This window comes from Elgaria multicarinata, chromosome 15 (assembly GCF_023053635.1).
Source record: "Elgaria multicarinata webbii isolate HBS135686 ecotype San Diego chromosome 15, rElgMul1.1.pri, whole genome shotgun sequence".
Lineage (NCBI taxonomy): Eukaryota > Metazoa > Chordata > Lepidosauria > Squamata > Anguidae > Elgaria > Elgaria multicarinata.
Genome location: NC_086185.1, coordinates 28,450,616 through 28,473,573, shown reverse-complemented (window position 1 = coordinate 28,473,573; position 22,958 = coordinate 28,450,616). Strand labels below are relative to the sequence as shown.

At 42.6% G+C, this 22,958-nt stretch overlaps 1 protein-coding gene across 2 annotated transcripts in view; it reads right to left on the bottom strand.

Moving 5' to 3' along the window:
- LOC134409211 (vascular endothelial growth factor receptor kdr-like) overlaps positions 1-7,980 on the bottom strand; it is a 238,648-nt gene extending 230,668 nt beyond the window's left edge. For both annotated transcript variants that reach the window (XM_063141839.1, XM_063141840.1), the window contains exon 1: positions 7,407-7,980. In XM_063141839.1, the coding sequence (XP_062997909.1) occupies positions 7,407-7,506 (100 nt within the window). In that variant the 5' untranslated portion in view covers positions 7,507-7,980. The remainder of the gene's footprint in view (positions 1-7,406) is intronic.
- Between the last annotated feature and the right edge of the window lie 14,978 nt (positions 7,981-22,958).

The window sequence follows — 22,958 nt, the reverse complement described above, 5'->3', positions numbered from 1 at the left end:
ATGAGACACAAGGCGGCAGGCGGGTTGATTTTCTGCTTTCGCTGCCCCAACCAGCCGTAGAGAATAAAAGGGAAGGTTAGGTTCCAAATATTTCAAAGGGAAATTACAGCCTCCGAGTAACCAGGGTTTCCCCTGTGAATTTTGGCATACCCACCCAAGATCTGAGGAATGACCAAATATAGGTCATTCCTTTGCCCCTGCCAAAGGAAGTGAGGCAGGTGGCTACTAGGAGGAGGGCCTTCTCCGCTGTGGCACCCTGGTTGTGGAACGAGCTCCCCAGAGAGGTCCACCTGGTGCCTACACTGTACTCTTTTCGTCACCAGCTGAAGACCTTTTTATTCTATCAGTATTTTAACACTTAATTTTAACTTAAATTTAAATTTTCCTGTCCTAACTCTGTATTTTAATCATATAACAATTTTTGCTGCGTGGTTTTATCCTGGTTGTGCTTTTTATACTGTATTTTGTATTTGTGCTTTTAACCTGTTGGTTGTTTTATGATGGTTTTAATTTTTGTGAACCGCCCAGAGAGCTTCGGCTATTGGGCGGTATAAAAATGTAATAAATAAATAAAATAAATATAGATTTGTGTTGTTTTATATAAGAAGTGCACAGGGCAAAAATGACTCTCAGCTAACCTGATGCATGGCCCAGGGCCTAAGACAGCATGTTCTCCAATCACCATCCCGCCTTGAAAATGACAAAATGAAGATTGAATTTCTATGGAGATGTACCTGGGAATAAGTCTCATTGAGTTGAGTAGGACTTACTCCCCAGTAAATGTGCACAGAACCTGGCTGCACAGTTGCGCAATGTGCTACACATTTTTAATACTGTCAGGTTCAAAAGCAAGATCAAGAGGGCTAGTATCAAATGGCAATGGGTTTTGTTTGTTTGTTGTGAAAAGAAAGCTATAGCTGAGCGCAAGTCGACTGTTGTTTGAATGCTCCCCCATATCAGTAACTCCCTGCCTGTCAGAGGCTAGCATGTCAAGTCAAAGGATTCTAGGCTAGCATTTCCCCTGATGTGCTAGTTCTCTGTGCAGCAAGTTCAAAAACGCAACCCCTGTTTGTGGTCTGGAGTGAAACAATCCTTTGAGGGTGATACTACATGGCAATTTTGTGGACTAGCCCTTGTATGCTTGCTACAACGTTCAGCAAAATGATTTGGTAGAGTCTCCCTGGACAAAACCATTTCAAAAAGCAGGCAGCAGGGAGTGGGGAATACTACGTTTTAATGCTGCTTCACATCAATAGCTAACGGCCTGCCTATATGCATAAATGATCATTACAAAATAGCAGGGACGTCCAATAACAGCTAGTGATCTGAATATAGCCCATTCTCTCTGCTCCTCCTGCCCACTTAAAATATTTTCATGTTCTAAGAAACAAAGAGCTTCTAGTACATTTTAACATTAGACCTCTCCTTGGAATTTGGCATTTAATGGTGTATATCAGTCTATATGTTTTAATACTACGCCTTGGCCTACGTGCTCCACTACAGTGATATTCTCTTGCTTTGCAGGAAAGAAGGTCCTAGTTGCACTCCACAAAGATCTCTAGCTAAAAAGGGATCTCAGGACCAAACTACATGCTACATTAAATACATAGCATGCAGCTGATTCTCACAATTTTGTTTACTTCAGTGTCAGCATGTTAAGTGCTAACACAGACATCTTTGCAACAGTGAGCTAATTAAGCATGTTATGAATGGCAACTTTTAAGGTAATTATCACTGTACTTTTTATATTCATTACAATTTCCTCTGATATCACAATTTACACCTTTTCATCTCCTCCGCCCTGCAACATGTTGTATATAAATCTGCCAATTTGAGATTAACACTTCCTGCAGTTCAGGAAACGGACAGCGTCCACACAGCTTAGACCAGAAGAAATGTGTTAGACGTTAAGGTGCCACAAGACTCTTTAATGCTCTATGTGTGTATGTACTGTGTTTTAGAGTTTTAAATTTTGTATTCTTGTTTTTATCTCAATTTTAGAATTTCTGTAAACTGCCCAGAGAGCCCTGGCTATGGGAGCGGTATATAAGTATAATAAATAAATAAATAAATAAATAAATAAATAAATTTTTGTTGGTTTCGCTGCAACAGACTAACAAAGCTACCCCATTGGAAATGGTTGCAAATTGTTATGTCTAAATCAGGAACTCCAGAACAAGTCAGGATAATTAACTGTGGTTTGAAGTTGGCTTGTTTGTGCTAACCACAGTTTATCCCGATTTGGACGTAATGATGAACTGAGGTTCATTGAAAATGGAGGCAAATGTTTCTGATCTTGCAGCTGCACTGGACAAGGGAATGGGAAGTGCAAAAGCCCGAGGTTCATGCATGTGATGTTAACTATGGTTTTAGCATGAGGTATGAATGCTCCCAAAATCTCACCTGGCCTAAAACATCTTCCTACGTTCCCACCTAGCAACTGCAAAAAATGTTTCTGGCAGGAATTGCCATCTAGTGGCAGCCCCTGGAACTGACTTGTATATCTCAATACGTTCAATTCTGTTTTGCTTCAAAGCGGGGGACGAAAAAGCATTGTAATTGGAACCATATCTAGTAAAATCCCAGCCAATTAAGTCAACAACATTTCTGAAATAGTTGCGTCTATAAAGGAAACCAAACTGAACTCTGCAACAGTTCAGCATTAAGCTGAACACCCCAACCCACCCACGTCAGTGCCTTCACTTCAGACAAGTGCAACAACCCTCAGAACATAAGCAGAGCTCTCCTCCCACTCCGTCAGCTCCTCCTTGGCTCTCTGCTTTGATGAGCAGCAAACACATCTGTAACAACTAGACTGACATGGTGATCCAATCTGTCACCATTGCCTCAAACACATCCTAGATTGTTTTCATACACGGGTCTTTAATTTCCTTTCAGTCTCTTCCTCCTGCTATTTATGTGAATGTCTGGTTTTCTATTAATGCAGAAGAGAAAATGAAAAAGAGAGACATTTGTAATGCCAGTTAGCTTTCTGGGCAATGCACAGTATTGCATTCACACCAGAAACCAATTGAAGCAAGGGCTGCTTCAAGCCTAATCTATGAACTTGCCATTATCCTTAGGCATGCCTTGATACATTGGTGGTGGGGGTTTCCATCTTTCGACACCCCCACCTCATTAAGTGAATATCCAAGATCACTTCACAGGGATTTCTTGGCGTATGCTACCGTATTTCTTCGATTGTAAGACACCATCGATTGTAAGACGCACACTAATTTCAGCACCACCAACAGAAAACAAACAAACCCTAAGATGCACCCGCGATTCTAAGACACACCCCATTTTTGAGATGTTCGTATGGGGGAAAAATGTGTCTTAGAATTGAAGAAATAGGGTAATTCTACCCCTCTGTGTAGTTCATGAATGCTTATGGCATAATACAGCCTCCCCCAACCTGGTGCCCTCCAGATTTTAGACTACAATTCCCATCACCCCAACCATTGGCCACATTGACTTGGTGCCACAAACCCCTTTTGCTTCAACAGACTGACTCAGCCACCCTGCTAGAAATAGCTAAATGGTGTATGCTATTTATTTATTTATTTATTTATTTATTTATTTATTGCATTTATATACCACCCCATAGCTGAAGCTCTCTTGCACCTACGTCCCTTGTGAGCGGAGATTCCTTTGCAGGCCAACTATTTCTAATAAAGGTTGTTTCTTTTGAGTGCCAGACATTCCACAAGTCAAACTGTGATTGTGGGGGAAAGCAGACTCAAGAAAAGGTGGCACAAGCCAAACAAAGACCATGGCCGTTTCTACACCTGCCTTTTTTTCCCTGGGATCATCCCGGGATCTTCCCTGTGCATCCAAATGACACACAGGGGGTCCCAAGAGCAGGCAGGGACGATCCCTCCATTTTCCTGGGATAATCCTTAGGTGTAGAAAGGGCCTTAGCTAGGAACATCAGTTAATTTCTAGGGAAAGAAATGTCGGGACCCAAATCCGTCTGAAAACAAATGTCTCAGAATTTGGAAGCCTAGACACGCCATGCCAATATTATGATGCACAACGCTCTGCACCTGCTCAGAGACACCTATTCCTACTTCATACATGTATTGATCTATTTACTTGGGTGTTTATAAACTGCTCTTCATCAAAAGATATTGATATGGTGAACAAAAAATATAACAAACAGGGATCATACAGTCACCAAATCACAATAGGGATTTTGTTCCGGCATTAAAAGCAGGCGTCAGGTTCAAGCCCTTGGAGAGCCCTTATTGCATAACTTTATACTTCACTCCTGTGAACATTTCTTCCTGTACAATTAAGGAAGATCAGCTTTCCCCAACATGGTGCACTCCAGATGTTTTGGATCACAACTTCCAAGGTTCTGGATTGGCTAGGGCTGATGGGAGGTGAAGTCCAAAACATCTGGAGGACACTAGGATGGGGAATGGTGTTTTAAAAGTTCTTCAGGAAGCCCCACCAATAGATGTCTGATGGCTTCTTTGCCCCCAGTATAATATCCACAGAGGAAACCTTCCCCTACAGTGAGATACATGGGCAGCAGTTGCCAAACGCAGAGCCCGTCCTGAAGAGGACACAAGATGTCCCCTTCAGATGTGGCACCACAGGGGCAAAACATGGATAGGAAGGGTCCACTGGCGTGATTAATAGGGGACGTGGAGTGACTATAGGATCAAGGGATGATCTGTATGTTTGAATGAGCCATCCCAGATCAAACTCTGACACAACTTTCAAACGATTTTGAATAAGCTCACTGCAACACTTCACATTTTGGTTGAGCACCTTCAAGTGCTGCTGAATAATCACATGGTGCAAAAGACAGATGTTCATGCATGTATGAGCATGCATGAACATCTTCGGCATCTGGTCTTTTGCATCCGCTCTTACCCCTGCTCCGTAACAACAGAATGCCCTCCCCTTGGGGGCCCGACGGGCACCGGCACTGGTTTCATTTCGGCGCCAAGCTAAGACATGGCTTTTTAACAAAGCCTTTGATGGCTAAATTCACCAAGCCTGTCCGTAGTTTTAATTGGTTTTACTGTCTTTAAATTCTACAGTGGTTTTAGCTTATTAAGGGTTTGATTTGTTTTTAGCCGTGTATATTTATTGTTTTATATTGTTTGTATGATTTTATCTGTACGCCGCCCCGAGATCCTTGTGATATAGGGTGGGATACAACTGTTTTAATAAATAAACATCAGAGGTAACTATGAATGACTTTCAAAGAAGTGCCCATGTGGCCACAAAATGGCCTTGGCGAAGAGCGAATGGCTCTGCCCCTTGTTTAATTTTGTGCCACTCCTTGCTGTGCTGCAGCCCACACTGATCCTCCAAGCTAGTTTGGCCTAACAGCAGCAGGGGCCACCAACGTCAGGCTGTTGGACAAACTCCCAATGTGGCGTGCGACTGTCACAGGTTTACTATGCTGATGTAGTGCACCTGTCACCAGAAGTGCACTACGGGCTGGTTCATCCATGTGAATCCACCACCACTTGACGAATGAGCCACCGCAGACAGAAGAACTGCATCGGCGAGATTCATTTCGAATGCAGCACGATTATTATTTTAAAAAATGCAGACAGTTTGCACTGCACGCTCCAGTTCTCCCCATTTTCTGGCATCTGGCCCTGATAAAGCACATTCCCTCTTTTGCCTTTTGGGGAGATTGTGGAGATTCTATTATTATTATTATTATTATTATTATTATTATTATTGTGTTAGTGTACATACGTATGTACACACATCCTTCACATTTTAGCCCCATCTTCTGGGTATCTAGAAATTAACTCTCTCCCTTCCTCTTTCTTTCTCTCTGTATACTTTTTGACTCTAGTACATGATGCATGTAAGCGCACGCACACATTAAAAGCCAGCGCACTGCTTTACTTCCAATCATTATTCATAACCTCCTATCTAGCGAAGTGAATGACTGGAGCCCAGTGATGGAGCACGCGCTCAACGTGCAGAAGGTTCCAGGTTTACTCCCTGGAATTTGTGGTTTGAAGGATCAGGTGGCAGGTTTTGGGAAAGCCTCTACCTGCCTGAAGCCCCAGAGAACACAATACCCGGCTTGATGAGCAAGTAGTCTGACCTGGGATAAGGACCTGGGACATGTGTTTGAATTGCAACTGATCTCTAACCAATATGGTCTGATCTATCATGGGATTAAATAATGGCTCTGTTCAGAGGACACCTTAAACCATGGTGGTCAGGGCTTTTTTTGTTAACAAAAAAGAAAACCCTTAACCATTCTCTTTGAGTTTGTAAAGAAGAAATAAACTGCTTTTCTCACGCTAGCATCACAACATGCTTCAGAAGCCAGAATCGAAGGACTACAATGCAGAGAAGTGAAGAACCAGAAGAGCAGCTGTCATTGCTGTATCATTTGGGGAGGGTGATCAGGCAGGGATCCTTATGGGGACAAGTGTCAAGGGGTGTCCTCATTTTATTTGCAAAATGTTGGAAGGGAAGATGCACATCGTAAATTGTGGAAGTCTCCAGCAACGAGGTAGCAATGCACACTAGCGTTCCTCAACCTGGTACCCTCCAGTTGTGTAGGACTGCAACTCCCATGCTGGCTGGGTGTGATGGGAATTGCAGTCCAACAAGTCTGGAGAGTACCAGGTTGGGGAAGGCTGTTGTACTCCAACTTTCTGTCCCTTCAGGACCCTAGGAAGGTGCCTTAAATGACGTCCAACTATCTGTCCACCAAACCCCATATTGTCTGCTCTGACTGCCAGTGGCTCTCCAGGGTCTATGGCAGAGGAGGGCCTTTCACCTCAGCAGCTCCCTGATCCTTTTAATTGGAGATGCCAGAAGTTGGACCTGTGACGGTCTTCAGGCAAAGCAGGCACTCGGCCACTGAGGTCAGTGCAGGGATGCGCCAGCCCGCCCCAAACATTTGCATTCGGGGAAGAAATAGAAAGCAGGAGAAACAGAAACAGCCAGCAAGAGAAGGACAAACACACGGAATATTTGTTCACTCCTTCCCTCCAGTAATCTCCCTGACAGTGTATGTTTTGGCCCAGTGGGCATGCCTTGAAGCCAGACTGAAAAACCCGGGAGCCGAAAACAAAGGCCACATTTTCTAAGGAGCATCGACCAAGATCAACAACACGCAAGCGGCTGATGAATTTCGCAGAGTGCCAATCCCACCCAGGGCTTCCCTGAAGTCAAAATCCCTCCCCGTCCTCAGCTAACACCCCCCCCCCAGGCCAAGATGGCCTGGCTCGAGGGTCCAGAAAGCCCTCCCTTGCCAAGGGTGACTGTCAAGGTATGGCGAAGGCGGCGGCACTTAGCGGATGGCAGAAGAACAGAGGATGCGGAAAATGCCCCTGGAGCGGAGAGCCAGGTACCCAGAAAAGGTTGAGGCTGGAGTCCAAGGAGGCAACTGGCAGAACTGTGCTTACCTTGCAGCCACAGCAATCCGTGCAGGAGGGAAATAGCCAAGGCGGTCCTGAGGCTTGGTCTCATGTTCTGGGGCAGCCCAGGCATGTCCTTCGCCAGCATGCCCAAAAGAAGCTGTACTAGCAAAGGATGGCCTCTTGGGCAACAGACAGGCTGCTAGGCTCGCTGGCCGGGGCGGAGAGGCAGACAGGAGGAGTCCAGGGCTTCCTCGCAACTTGTGGCTCAGCTCAGTGCCGGGGAAAAGTTTCTCTCTTTCTTTCTCTTGGTCTCCTTGTGATGCGAAGTTGGCTTCTTCTCCTTCGGTGGCTGCCTTCGAATCCCTTTCTTATCTAGAGGGTTTTAATTTGGGGTGGGGGAGGAGGTGTTGAATTTGATAGAGCAAGAACAGACCTCAGCAGCGGCGGGGTTTAAAAATAAAATGAAAAAGAAGGCGAAAAAGAACAACAACAAGAAGAAAAGTTTGCAGAAAACCCCAGCAGGCTGCTGCTCTTTGGGAGTTGCAGACCTCCCCGGGTTGGTTCAGCCGCAGCTTTTCCTGAGCTCCTCCTGGTGACCCGGGGAGGTTGCAGGTGCTGCTGCTACTTTTGGGAGACTGAAGTTAGGAGCGTCCAAACTTGCTCGGGCTTTTCAAGGGATGGAGAGAGTGGTGGGTGTGGCGGCGGTGGTGGTGGGGAAAGAGAGAGAGAGAGAGCGCGAGAGAGAGAACCGGGAAAGCACCACCACGTCGACTTCCCAGGAATTCACGAATTGCTCAGGATGGGGGGGGGGGGGGGAAACACACAAAGCCAAACCAGAGGCGACCGTCTCTGTCGCTGCTTGCCAAGATCTGGGGCTGGTCCAGGGCAGATCAGAGAGTGTAGGTATTCTCGCTCCCCCCCCTCTGCCCCCCGCCCGATAGATTTGCTTTTGCTGAGATGCTTGATGCGAGCTTGAAGTTCTTTACAGGGAAAGAAAAGGAGGAAGGAGAGGCGTCGGCGGCAGCAGCAGCAGAGAGCATCAGTCACTCCTCCTCCCCCCACCAGCCCCGTCACTTTTCCTCTGTTGCTGCTGCTGCTTCCTGTTGCTTAGATTTGGCCAACATTTGCCCTCCTCCCCCGCGCACAACACAGACGCCCACGCATTCACACGCATAGATAGTCGTCCTTTCATTCAGTTTAGTTTACAATGTTTGAAGAGAAAGCGGCAGGTGGTAAACAAACAAAAGGGGGCGGGATACCGTGTGGTGTAGTGGTTAGAGTCTCGGATTACGGGTCAAGCGAAACGTTTCTTTCAGCGCAGCAGGCAACCTGAACTCTGAGGAAAACGGAGAGACACCACCGGCCACAATTCCCTATGGACGCATCGTGTTGTTTCTCATATCCTTGGCATCTCTGTTACAGTGACCCTATGGAAAAGAGGACAGGGGCTCCTGTACTTTTAACAGTTGCATAGAAAAGGGAATTTCAGCAGGTGGGCCTTCAACGTTGTAATTTGCCAGCATTTTGTAGCTTAAGCAAAAAGCTCTGAACACAACTTGTTAAACTGAAGGGTTGTTTATTTATTTATTTATTTGTTGATTGAATATCGTGCCAACCTTTTTGCTATCACAGCTATTAATAGTCTTCACTTCCTAGAAGATCATTATTTCGCGGGTGGATTTCCTGTGCCTCCAGCTTTAACCATAGGTACAAAGCTAAGTTTGAAATAGAACAATTACATAAAATGAAATAAATAGGAAAATTGCAAAAGAAAATGCGAGGCAAGAGAAATCTGGGGAAGGTGAGCAGCTGAGAAGAGGCAGAGAAGACGCAGGAGGGTTTGGTGTTATCTCAAACTGCAGCCAATGTGACTGCTTCTGGAATCTTAGGAGCTTGGGTGGGGTTTTGTGGTTGTTCCCCCTGGGACTATTTGTGTGAGAACTCCATCCTTACTCATGGCTACAGGAAGACCTTAAAGGACTCACGGCTACAGGAAGTCTCTGGCTCAGTGCCAGAGGCAGCGCCTCGGCGCGTCGGAGTCAAGTGAGGAAGCGGAGTGTTCCAATGTCATCGAGTCAAACAGGACAGACACATTAAGGCCCAGGCCTTGTTCGGAGATGGTCAACCGGTGTCAGAGTTGGAGTTCTTCAGTTTGCAGGCTAGGCCTTTCATATGTTAATACTATGGGTAGGGTGACCATATGAAAAGGAGGACAGGGCTCCTCTATCTTTAACAGTTGTATAGAAAAGGGAATTTCAGCAGGTGTCATTTGTATATATGGAGAACCTGGTGAAATTCCCTCTTCATCACAACACTTAAAGCTGCAGGTGCCCTGCCTGCTTTTAAATCTGGTCACTCTCGTATACCTCCTGCACTTTAACTATTGTGATGAAGAGAGAATTTCCCCAGGTTCTCCATATATACAAATGACACCTGCTGAAATTCCCCTTTCTATGCAACTGTTAAAGATACAGGAGCCCTGTCCTCCTTTTCATAGGGTCACCCTAGCTATGGGCAGCCACAGGAATTTTTCCAATGCTCTGTGATTGTAATTCATGTTCGCATCACACACGGCTACCACACACCTGTACATTTTCCTTGTGTGTTTGCATATTTCATGATATTTAGAGGCCTACACAGAGTCGCAGAAAATCCTGGGAATTTGACAGCACTGGCGCAGAAGAATATTCTAGTCACGCTTCACGCAAGAGGTATCGTGAACGCCAACAAAACTTTATTTGGAGCGAGGGATATAAAAAACCAAGAATGAGAGTGGGAAACAGACGCCCAAACACAGAACAGCAGTTTTAAGAATGTTATAGTGGATATTTTATGGCATTCCTGTCCTTATCCTAAGATTGATGACCTCATGAGTTGTCCTGGAATGTTTTGCTTCACCTTGGAAATATTGGTGAACACTCTGTAGTGTGCTTGACCAGGATTTGGGGTATTCAAATCATGGGATACTCACTTTATTTTTCACATTTTTATCAGCCACTGTTACATCAGGTAACAGTGTACAACTTTTGCGTGGGTCGAATTTTGAACTGTAGGAAAGTTCTTCTGGAACTGCATATTTTTTTCCTGGAACTGCACATTTTCTGTAGGGGCGCACATTTTTTAAAACACCCTAATACAGCCTTCCTCAACCTGGGGCGCTCCAGATGTGTTGGACTACAACTCCCAGAATGCCCCAGCTGGCTGGGGCATTCTGGGAGATGCAGTCCAACACATCTGGATCGCCCCAGGTTGAGGAAGGCTGCCCTAATAGCATCAAAGAACAGGCCCATAATTTCTTGTAGATCTAGTGACTGGGTTGTGACAAGGTCTAGGCATCTAGTCTCCTGAAAGAGGTTGAACTGGCCTCTGAAAAAACTGAATATCAAATCTACCCCTCTGTTGTTCTCAAAAGCTACGGTTGGTGAATTTCTACCCACAGCAGAAACACTCATTTTTCCTCTGTCTCCTTTCATCCCTGCAATGCCCTTGGTCATTAAAACTAAAGAGCCCTAAAAAAGGGAGACCAAGGAGTAGTCCATCAACTATTAGCAGCATATGGATAGCAGACTGAACAGGCATACTGGCCGTATGGTCTTCCCCATTGTGAAGAAATGTATTGTATTTCTATTTAAATTAACAATGATTTCTCAATTTACATCTATACATATAAATTAGAATATCCAAATTTTATGCAAATGGTTCTCTTTTGTTCTCTTTTTTTGGCAATGCATAAGTGTCCATCTTTGCAATATAGTAATTAAGTGAACTCTAATTTGAATTATATTTCTTTTTTCCTGGATAAAAATAGTAAAATGCAAAGTAAAACAAGACAAATAAGATGCAACAAAGGTGGGATATAAATAATAATAATAATAATAATAATAATAATAATAATATAAATGGCATCTTGAATCAGGCCAAATGAAATATAAAATGGCTTTCTTGCCTGGTGGTTGTGCCAGAAAAGTACTTCAAGATATAGTTAACACTTGATACTGAAGTGTGTTTACTCACATCTCTAAGGAGGACCAATCCAAACTTATCAGTGTACCAATACCAGCTTCCCTCCTGGGCCAAATAGCAGCTTTAGATGGGGCAGGTTTTATAGGGGATAGGGCCATTCAGGTATCACTAAAAAAAAGGAAGCGCATCACAAAAAAGGCGGTGAAAGAGGTGATTTGCATAAAATTTGCATACATTAATTCATAAGTATGTGTGCAAATTTAGAAATAATGGCTATAATTTAAGTTGACTACAATACATCTCAGCATAGTGGGGCGGACTGTGACCAGGGCTAGATCTACACTACTGCTTTATAGTGGCATTGTAGTGCACTGATTACTGTTATTTATTTATTTATTATTGCATTTATATCCCGCCTTTTTTCCTCCAAGGAACCCGAGGCAGCGTACATAATCCTCCTTCTCCTCTCCATTTTATCCTCACAACAACAACCCTGTGAGGTGGGTTGGGCTGAGAGTCTGTGACTGGCCCAAAGTCACCCAGTGAGCTTCAATGGCCGAGTGGGGACTAGAACCCGGATCTCCCGACTCCCAGTCTGACCCTTTAGCCACTACACCACACTGGCTCTACTGTTGCAGCTACTGTATCCCATTTTCTACTCAATATACCTTAGTTTTGTTTAAGAAATGTAAACAATAAAAAACACATTAAAAGAAAAAGAATAAATGATCAATTCTCGCAATGGAAAGATGTAAACAGTGGGGTATCATAGGGACAGGTTTTTTGTCTTGTTTTTTAAACCATTTTTTAACAATTAAGAATGGTTAAAACAAAAAGCATTGCTCTCCTGATGTTCTTATGCTGTTTTTCCATGACTTGCTGATTGTGTGACCACTGAACATTCACAACTACATCATAACTTCTTGTACAGTCACAGTGCTCTAGCACCACAACAGATACTTTTGAGATGCATTAAGGTTGCAACCCTATACCGCCGTATCTCTTACTGTTTTGTAGCTTGTTTCTTTGTTTTGCAAGTTCAATACTTGAATTCACATATTTATGTATTTATTTCTGCATCTGAGTTGTATCCCATTTTCTACTCAACATACTTTAGTTTTGTTTAAGAAATGTAAACAATAAAAAGCACATTAAATAGGGTGACCCTATGAAAAGGAGGACAGGGCTCCTGCGTTTTTAACAGTTGTATAGAAAAGGGAATTTCAGCAGGTGTCCTTTGTATATATGGAGAACCTGGTGAAATTCCCTCTTCATCACAACAGTTAAAGCTGCAGGAGCCCTGCCCTCTTTTAAATCTGCTCACTCTAGTATAGCTCCTGCAGCTTTAACTGTGGTGATGAAGAGGGAATTTCACCAGGTTCTCCATATATACAAATGACACCTACATTAAAAGAAAAAGAAATGAAGAATCTGAAACAGCTAGGGTGTATGCCTCAAAACTTCAGTGAACCTTACTTCACTCCCTATTAAAGGACTCTCCCCTACACTGCACTGCACTTTGTAGACCTGATAGGTTTGATCTGTCAGTTTCTCATAGGTGACTTGAAGAGTTTTGAGTTGGTGCACACACCTGTTTCCAAGAAAACAGATTGCACAGCATCTATCCCAGGTGATTTATGGAATCCCTAGCAGAAAAAGTGTCTGTGTGCTTGTCTCTGGGCTCTGTGAGAAGGGAACAGACCTGCTTCTTCAGTATTGAGCTGCAACCTTGTCAAAGAAACTGGTCAGGAGAGTTTATTTTTGTAAACAGTCTCTGGCGTCTGTCTCTCCCATGTTTCCCCAATTTCCTCTGAAGAGGCTCAGTGAGTAAAACAAAAGGGAAAAGCTGAGAAAATACACGTTCCACACATGCCCATGTTCTTGATGTTAGAGTCTGCATTTCTTTTACAAGTTTTGGCCTCAAGATACTCCCATCTGCATGAGAAAGGCAGCAGAAGGATGCAGTGACACATTATTTATGGCTTTGTTTTTGTAATCAATTTATATAGCACTTACCGTATCTGAAAATATCTCAAAACAGTTTACAAATCAAAAATATATCAGAATAAATGTGAAAAGCCATCAGGTTAAAAGTTTAAAATATCTAACCAACACTAAAAATGGAATAAGTAGTAACCAAACTAACCGGACAGCAGAATCGTTCAGGGAAGGTTTACAGGTAAAGAGATGTGTCTAGCAGGTGCCCCAAATGTGCCACAATTGCTGCCTCCCAAATACCAAGGTCTATTCCTCAATGCTCAGCATTTGCAGAAAACTCAGATTTTGCATTCTTTGGAGAGCCAGACCAACGAAAACTGTATTTCGGCATGGCTGAAAAAGAGGGGAAACACCCCAAAAAGGATAAAGGAGGACGCACATTTGGGCAACATTTGCATGTGTTCATATATATATTTGATGCAAAATTTGGAAACAATTACTCTAATTTAATAGTTAAATACAATCCATTATATCTCACCATAATGGGACTGTGACCAGGGCCTAATCTACACCAAGCAGGATATTGCACTATGAAAGTGGTATGAAAGTGGTATATAAAAGACAGGAGCCACACGACTGCTTTATAGTGGTATTGAAGTGCACTGACAACTGTTGGGGCCCATTGACACAGACCATATACTGCTTTCATACCACTAAATCCTGTTTGATGTGGCTCCTGCCTTTTATATACCACTTTCATGCCACTTTCATAGTGCAATATCCTGCTTGGTGTAGATGAGGCCCAGGTGACCTGTGTATCTGCTCCGTCTGCTGCCCATCCAGGTGACCTGTGGATGGACTGACCTCCCTTCTTAGCATTCTTTGGCTTTAAACCAGATTTCCCGTCAAATAAGGGATGGCTTCAAATAGAGGACTGTCCTCTTACAGCCCTTGAAATAGAGCCCTTGAAATATGTCCTCTGTAAAGTAGGGCTTCTGGCCACCCTACAGTGCCTTTGCTTACCCTTGGGCACAACCCGTGTTTGCTTCTCTTTTCATATGTCTGCTCTGCTGATTTTGTGTCCTGTAGCGCCTTAAGAAACTGACGCCGGAATTGGGTCTTGAACATCTGCTCCACCGGTTATTCACAGAGGAGCAAACCGCTCAGGTGGCACTCACACCTATACAACTCAACAGGTATAGGTTAGGGCTGGCGGCTTGAATGGACAAGGACTAATGCACTTTTGCTTCTTACAGGGTTGTCTAACGCCACCGTGTTTCAAAATGCCAGGCAAAATTATTTGGTGGGCATCAAATCCGAGCAGCACTCAAATGCAAGGAGAGATTTCCTGACAGACAGAAATGCGGAGCTATTAATGTCGATAATACCCTTCAGGATGTTAGTGGTCTTGAGCCTTGCTATATTAAGAGGGATGGGAGAAAGAGAACAATAGATCTGATGGTTACCAATATAAGGACCAGAGTTAGGTGCCGGTGATTCTAATCTTTTCCCCATCGTTAAAAAATAAAATAAAAATGGTCAGCTTTCTGACATGTAATGGAATTTAATGTCTCTCCTCCTGTAGGGAAAGTTCTGTCAGCTACAGTCACAAAGCTTCTCCCCAAGTATGTTAACTCACAAGTAAACCTCAAATCCAAAAGATTAAAAACGCTTTGCACAGGCTCAGTGAGACTGCAAATGTTTTCTAGATTTCCAATTATTTATCAAAAGTACCCACCCCTCGCTCCATACCAATGTGCAACAAGCATTGCGTGTGATCAGTTAGGGTGTGCAGTGGTTCAGTTACATGTTCAACATTGTCCCTTCATCAGAGAGAGGCATCATGTCCAGAAGCAATATACCTTTGACTGCAAGGGAAGAAAAATCCCACCCACCCCCAAACACACGCACACTCACCCACCTATCCACACCCACACAAGCAATAAGATCTTTTCTCTGCAAAAACACATGAGAGTTTTCATATTCAGAGACAATATACCTTTGACTGCAAGAAAAAGAAAGAGATCTCTCTCACACAGAGAGAGAAAACCAATACACTTAAATTTCTAGTCTGCAGAGAACGCTTTCATGTTCAGAGGCTGTATACTTTGCAAAGAAAGAAAGATATCTGGATTGCAGTCTCAAAGGCCCTGAATATGCCAGACAGCTGCTTCTCTCAACCACACTAACCACCATTTCAAAATAAATAAATCACCGGCTTTCTAAAAATATTTCCAATGCGTAATGGGATTTCACGTTTCTCTCCTTGTAAAGGGAAGCCTCTGTCACACCCATAAAGCTCCTCTCTGGGTCCGCTGACTCACAAGTAAATCCAAAGTTGAAGTGATTGAAAACACTTTGCACATGATCGATGGAACTACAAATGTTTCAAATTTTAAAAAGCTATTTATTACAATGCCCCCCTGCTGTGATGTGCGACATCGCATTTAACCCTGTGTGTGATCAGTTAGGGCTTGGGATGGTCCAACAATACTTTGAACAGTAACAGCATCTGAGGCAGTGGACGGTTATCTGAAAGCTTATGCCATCACAAATGTGTTACTTTTTAAGGTACTAAAAGCAAAAGTAGTTGTGTGGGCCATAAGAAAAAATCCATACTTGAGCAATACCTGTGTTAGACCAAATATGGAAATGGAATCTTTTCTCTTTCAAATTATTATTATTATTATTATTATTATTATTTGTGGTAATAAATGAGCTCTGCAGTGCAAATCCTGTTTATGTAAATCCCATTGAGCTCAATCGTACTTTCTCTCAAGCAGCCTAGAATTCATTCATCAAAATAAAGATAGGTCTGGTAAGTTTTCTAAGATGATTCTAAATGAATTACTCACCCAATTTCAGAAATTTTGGGTAGAAACATTGATTTATGACAGCTCTAGTATAGCCTCAAATCACACGGCCGATTCCTGGATTTTATGTGGTAAACTCACCATCCAAAGTGGGCCTATAGACAAAATTGTTGTAATAACTGATAGCAATAACTTAAAACCCACTTTATGTAGAGAACAATGATTGCATTTATTTATTTATTTATTTATTTATAGCATTTTCAATTATCCTATCCTTTAGACAAAAAGGCTTTCAAAGTGGCTTACAAATATAAGAAATAAGTTAGTGCCTCCCTACAGGCTTACAGTGTTAAAATGACATGGCACAAAAGGAAAGAGGATTAGGAGGGAGGAGGAAAATAGCAAATTGAAAAGCTAAAAAATAAGTGATACTTGTGAGAGCAGGGAGATGGGATGTACGTTTCCCCTTCTTTTCCTAAGCACCCTATTCTCTCTACTGGTTTTGTTCCCACCTTTGCCTACTTACTTTACCTAGTAAGTAGTTGTAACAAAAAAAGAAAAGAAAAAAGAAAAGAAGTCTGATTGTGTTAGGTAAAAGTCCTGTTTAAGGCTTTCAGACGTCTATATCTCAAGTACCATTGGACAAAACATGCTCTGTCACAAAAATATCCTCTGATACTGCAGAAAGCTGTGAATTAGGAAGTTACCAGTTTGAACTTCCGTTCAGCTGTGCCAAGTGACAATACTACTACAACTATCCAGAATTTGAACCATTTCATTCATTTATGAGTGACGAATATGTTGCCATAAAACACAGTATTGTGGAAGAGGACTTACCTAGATGACTGGAATCTTGAACAGGAGCACACCATACTGCAACTTTTTGTATTATTAGTGTTTATGATGACCATTATTTCTGAAGCACCTCAGTCGTTTTGGAAACAATGTATTTTTATGACCTTATACTACACTACAATATTGTCATTTTTTTAAAAAAAATACTATACATTTCTGCCCCCCCCCCCAAACAGGACACATTCTCCAGACAACTATGCTCCAGAGTAGGGTGACCATACGGAAAGGAGGACAGGGCTCCTATATTTTTAACAGTTGTATTGAAAAGGGAATTTCAGCAGGTGTCATTTGTATATGTGGTGAACCTGGTGAAATTCCCTCTTCATCACAACAGTTAAAGCTGCAGGTGGCCTGCCTCTTTTAAATCTGCTCACTCTAGTATAACTGCTGCAGCTTTAACTGTTGTGATGAAGAGGGAATTTCACCAAGTTCTCCATATATACAAATGACACCTGTTGAAATTCCCTTTTCTATGCAACTGTTAAAGATACAGGAGCCCTGTCCTCCTTTCCATATGGTCACCCTACCCCAGGGAAAACAGCCCTTGCCCAACAGCCTTACATTCTTAAATCCTGCAAAAACATGTGTTGTTATATGAGCATTTGGGATAAAGTCTTACCATAAGAATTCTAGATCTTTGTGGTCCTGGGTATCACAGCAATATTATTTATCATCATCACGATCATAGTTATTGTTTTGTTGCTGATGTTGTTGAAAAAAAGAAGAAGCAGAATGCTGCCATCTCTTTAAATTATGCAGGTTATGCAGATTATCCTCAGGTATGTCATTTTGCATAGTTTAGGGTGACCGTATGAAAAAGAGAACAGGGCTCCTGTATCTTTAACAGTTGTATTGAAAAGGGAATTTCAGCAGGTGTCATTTGTATATATGGAGAACCTGGTGAAATTTCCTCTTCATCACAACCGTTAAAGCTGCAGGTGCCCTGCCCTCTTTTAAATTTGCACACTCTAGTATAGCTCCTGCACCTTTAACTGTGGTGATGAAGAGGGGAATTCGCCAGGTGCTGCATGCATACAAATGACACCTGCTGTAATTCCCTTTTCTATGCAACTGTTAAAGATACAGGAGCCCTGTCCTCCTTTTCATAGGGTCACCCTAGCATAGTTTGTCTTTCAGTTTTATTATTTCATATAATTAATCTGCTTTTGGTCAAACCCTGCCTCCAACTGTTGGAGCGCTATTGCACTGGTTCTCTGACTTCCGAGATTTCAACAGGAATTTCGAGCCTACTTTTACTCTTACAGCTCCCAGGCCTGAAATTCTGCACGCTACTAGTCTATACTGGAGCTTATATCTATACTGAGTGGCATCAGTTCTCCAAAGTTTGAGGCAGGGGTCTTTCCCATCCCTACTGCTTAGAATGGATGGAATATGCACACCCACACAGGATTTTAGGGACATACAAGTAGGATCAATCATCATCATCATAAAATAATAATAATGTATTTGTTACCTGGATTGAGGCAGGGTACAACACAAATGCAAACACCATAAAATACATATAACTAATTAAAACATTTAAAACTAATACATTATTAATACACTGCAATAAAATGTTGCAGTGTAGCATGCTCTTGTTCTATGTTCTAGCCACTCTGTGGCCCTCTTGCAGGATACTCTTATCCGTTGGATTTTCCCCTTCCCCAACGTTCCACAGCCTAATAAGTATTGAACATCCCATGCTCAATACTTATTGGGCTATTTGGGGGGAATCACTCCCTGCGAGTTTTTCCTCCTAAAGATGTTTTTCGTATTTCTTTCAACCTTGCTGACGCAACTCTTTTTGTGCGTGGGTGATGCTGTTTTGGCTGCATGAGCAACATGCCTGAACATCGGAAATAGGGGGAAAGATATTTGCTGAAATGATGTCTAGGTTTGCCCGGAGGCAAACACTGTCTTGGCTAATAGACCGGGAAAACTTTGAAGTTCAGATAAACAAAGAAAGTCTACAAGTAGCGCAGATACTGTCTGGAAATAGAATGTAGAGACAGTGCAGGAGCAGTGGAATAATGGATAATTCCCAAAGGTTTCAGGGATTTGGTGGGCCTGTCAGTAGTGAGGTCACCTCATCATGCAAGGACAGGCTACATAGGGTGACCATATGAAAAGATACAACTGTATCTTTTGCTGTTGTATTGAAAAGGGAATTTCAGCAGGAGTCCTTTGTATGCATGCAGCACCTGGTGAAATTCCCTCTTCATCACAACAGTTAAAGCTGCGGGAGCCCTGCCCTCTTTTGTATCTGGTCACTCTAGTATAGCTAGACAAATGCATACAAATGACACCTGCTGAAATTCTTCTTTCTATAAAACTGTTAAAGACACACGAGCCCTGTCCTCCTTTTCATATGGTCACCCTAGGCTACTGGGAGTGTCAGGCAAAGAAAGATTCTCCTCTGTGATTTTTTTAAAAAAATTCTTATGATTTGGGGGGGGGGACCACCCTTAAAATGTGGTGCAGTGGTTAGTGTGTTGCTCTAGGACAGGGAAGACCCATTTTCAAATCTCTGCTTAGCAATGAAGCTCTCTCTCTCTCTCTCTCTCTCTCTCTCTCTCTCTCTCTCTCTCTCTCTCTCTCTCTCTCTCTCTCTCTCTCTCTCTCTCTCAAACCTTCCTCACAAGGTTGTTGTGAAGATAAAATGTGTGCATGTGTGTGTGGTACACATGCTGTTCTGAGCTTCTTGGAGGAATGGTGAGGGAAAAAGTGTAATAAATCAGTAAACAAAGCTGACAACAACAAAAACAATATGATTTATGCCAGTGTTCTACCTTGCACATTAAGACTCCTAGACCCATCATTGTCACTGGATGCCCAGGTGGACTCTGTGGCACGGAGTACTTGGGGTCAGCTTCGGCTGATCCGCCAGCTACAGCCTTTCCTGGACAGGGACAACCTAGCCATAGTAGTGCATGCACTGGTAACTTCCCACTTAGACTACTGCAATGCACTCTACGTGGGGCTGCCCTTGAAGACGATGCGGAAGTTGCAGCTAGTGCAAAATGCAGCAGCTAGACAGCTAATGGGTACATCTTACAGAGACCACATAACACCGGTCTTAAAGGAATTGCACTGGCTGCCTATACACTTCCGGTCAGAATTCAAGGTTCTGGTAATGACATTTAAAGCCCTAAACAACTTGGGACCTCAATACTTGAGAGAGCGCCTCTCCTTATATATGCCTGCCCAAGACCTTAGATCTGTTGGAGGAGCCCTTCTCTGCCTCCAACCAATGCAACATATATGCTATGTTGGGACAAGGGAGAGGGCCTTCTCTGTGGTGGCATCCCGACTGTGGAATGCCCTCCCCTTGGAGGCCCGATTGCCGCCAACATTGATTTCATTTCGACGCCAAGTAAAAACATGGCTTTTTAACAAAGCCTTTGCTGGTTAAACTCACTGGCACATTGTTTTAACTGTTTTAACTACTTTTACTGCTTTTAAATTATATATTGTTTTAACTTGGATCATGGTTTAATTTGTTTTTAACTGTGCATATTTATTGTTTTATACTGTATGTTTTTATCTGTACGCCGCTCTGAGATCTTAATGATACAGGGCAGGATATAAATGTTTTAAATAAATAAATAAATAAATATCCTAGTCACACGTATGTGGAAGTAAACCCTGTTGAACGCAGTGGGACTTACTTCTGAGTAAGCATGCATAGGACTGCACTGTCAGGCAGAGTAAATAGGGTTCCCAGCCAGTCTCCCAGAAAGGCATTGACCAAATCGAGACCAGCTTAGCTTCAGTGAGGTTGCTGCTGCATCTGTCTTATGCACCGTTACCTTGGAGACCTTTTAGAGGATGCCTGGTGATGGTGCAAAGGGTTTGCCAGGCAATGGAGATACCTGTTTTCTCTGCTTTATTTCCAGCTCGCAGGAGGCCGACGTAGAATGGCCTTATATGTTCCCTTGCGCTAGGGACTGTCCTCTATTTGAAAGTGTCCTCTGTTTGAAGGGTGTCCTATTCAGTTCCGGTTTAAAAATAAAGAGCTATAATAATTGGGGTCTTACCCTCCCCAGCTATGATCCCAATGAAAATTGTCTACCTCCATAACTAATACTTACTTTTTTAAAAAAACCCAGGTGTGGTCAAGAACCATGCATTCAAGGCAGGGAACATTGGCACCAATGAAAGCGTTCCCCCTCCTATCCAAGGATTATTGCCATGCTGGGGGTGTGCAAATTTTGACAGGGTTGTATGGATACTGCAGTCCCTGTGCACTGCAGTCCCACTGAAAATTGGGACCATCATGCGCCCATTCTTTTATTAAAAAAATAAATAACCATATGTGGTTACTAACCACATACTCTAAGGCTGCAATGCTATACCCACTTACTTGGGAGTAAGCCCCATTGAGGTCAATGGCATGTCTGAGTAAAAATGCATAGGACTGCAAAAAATAGGGAGTGGAGGGAGGGATGAGGGCAAATGAGGTAGTAAGACAGGAAGTGAGGGTGCCCAAGGGACTGAGAGAGCGAAGATATGGGGGTAGAGATGAGAAGGTCTGGAGGAAATAATGAAGAAAAAATGGCTTGTTTGTTTTTTAAAATGGCTGCTTTTTTCTGGTCCCCACCCCACCCCCACCCCAAGGACGGAAGGACTCTGTTCCACACACCATGGTGGCAAGGCACGTGCTTCACATTTCTATTTCTAATTAACAACCCAGGATTTTCTGATTCCTGGGTTATTTCGTGACATGCGAACTTGGAAGCTCTGGGTTGTTTATGTAGGGTGACCATATGAAAAGGAGGACAGGTCTCCTGTATCTTTAACAGTTGCATAGAAAAGGGAATTTCAGCAGGTGTCATTTGTATATATGGAGAACCTGGTGAAATTCCCTCTTTATCATAGCAGTTAAAGCTGCAGGAGCTATACTAGAGTGATCAGATTTAAAAGAGGGCAGGGCACCTACAGCTTTAACTGGTGTGATGAAGAGGAAATTTCACCATGTTCTCCATGGATACAAAGGACACCTGCTGAAATTCCCTTTTCAATACAACTATTAAAGATACAGGAGACCTGTCCTCCTTTTCATATGGTCACCCTAGTTTATGGGTAAACAATTCAGAGTTGACCCAAAAATAAACCATGAACAATTGTTGGGTTAACCCTGGGTTGTTTAACCCATAGTTTCACATGTCCTGGTTTGTTAATTGAAAGCAGAAACAATGAGTGTATATATCACTTGGTTCGTCTCTGGCAATTCCTGGAATTGCTGCCATGATGTGTGAACCAGAACTCTAAAGTCCCTAGGAAAACATGGTGTGGTGTCCCTGTCTCCCAATTTTCCATTTGTCATCCTGTTTTTCTTGGTTTTCTTCTGGGCCTTCACATCTTTATATGGGAGCAAAAACGGAAAAAAGTTTGGGCAGCTGAGAAGGGAAGATGTATCTAGAAATCGTTTTTTACTGACACATTCACATTCCAAGGCTTTGCTGGGCATCTCACTAGTTAGTGATAAACTCTGATTACATTTCATTTTTTTATTAACTCCCCAAGAGGCTAAAAAAGAATATCTTTGATTCATATCATACTCAAATGTTCCATCTTCCTGTTAAATTCCACATGTAAATGTTTCATGTCTCTTGCAGGACAAACTCTGACTTTATCATCATGTTTTTCAAACGTCAACATAAGAAACAGAGCATCAATGAGCTGAAACTGCAGTAGGGAAATAGCTGCCAGGGTTATAAAGATGATGATGATGATGATTTTAAGGAGAGATTAAGCTTACAGAGATAGTGCAAGCCTAAATTAAAGCAGTGGGCAGATCACTTTTCAACAGAATTTACAGCCAAAACCCCCCCAATATGTTCTGTGTTTGTGTAATGGAAACTAATGAAACTTGTTTATGAAATAAGCAATCACTACTGCAATGTGTTTTTATGTTCAAAATATATTATCAAGCTTTTCCAATGTTTTTATAATATTAAGTAACTAATAGTTAAATGGTTGATAGTTTTATTTCATATTAAGATTTTTCTAGTGGATATGTATAAAC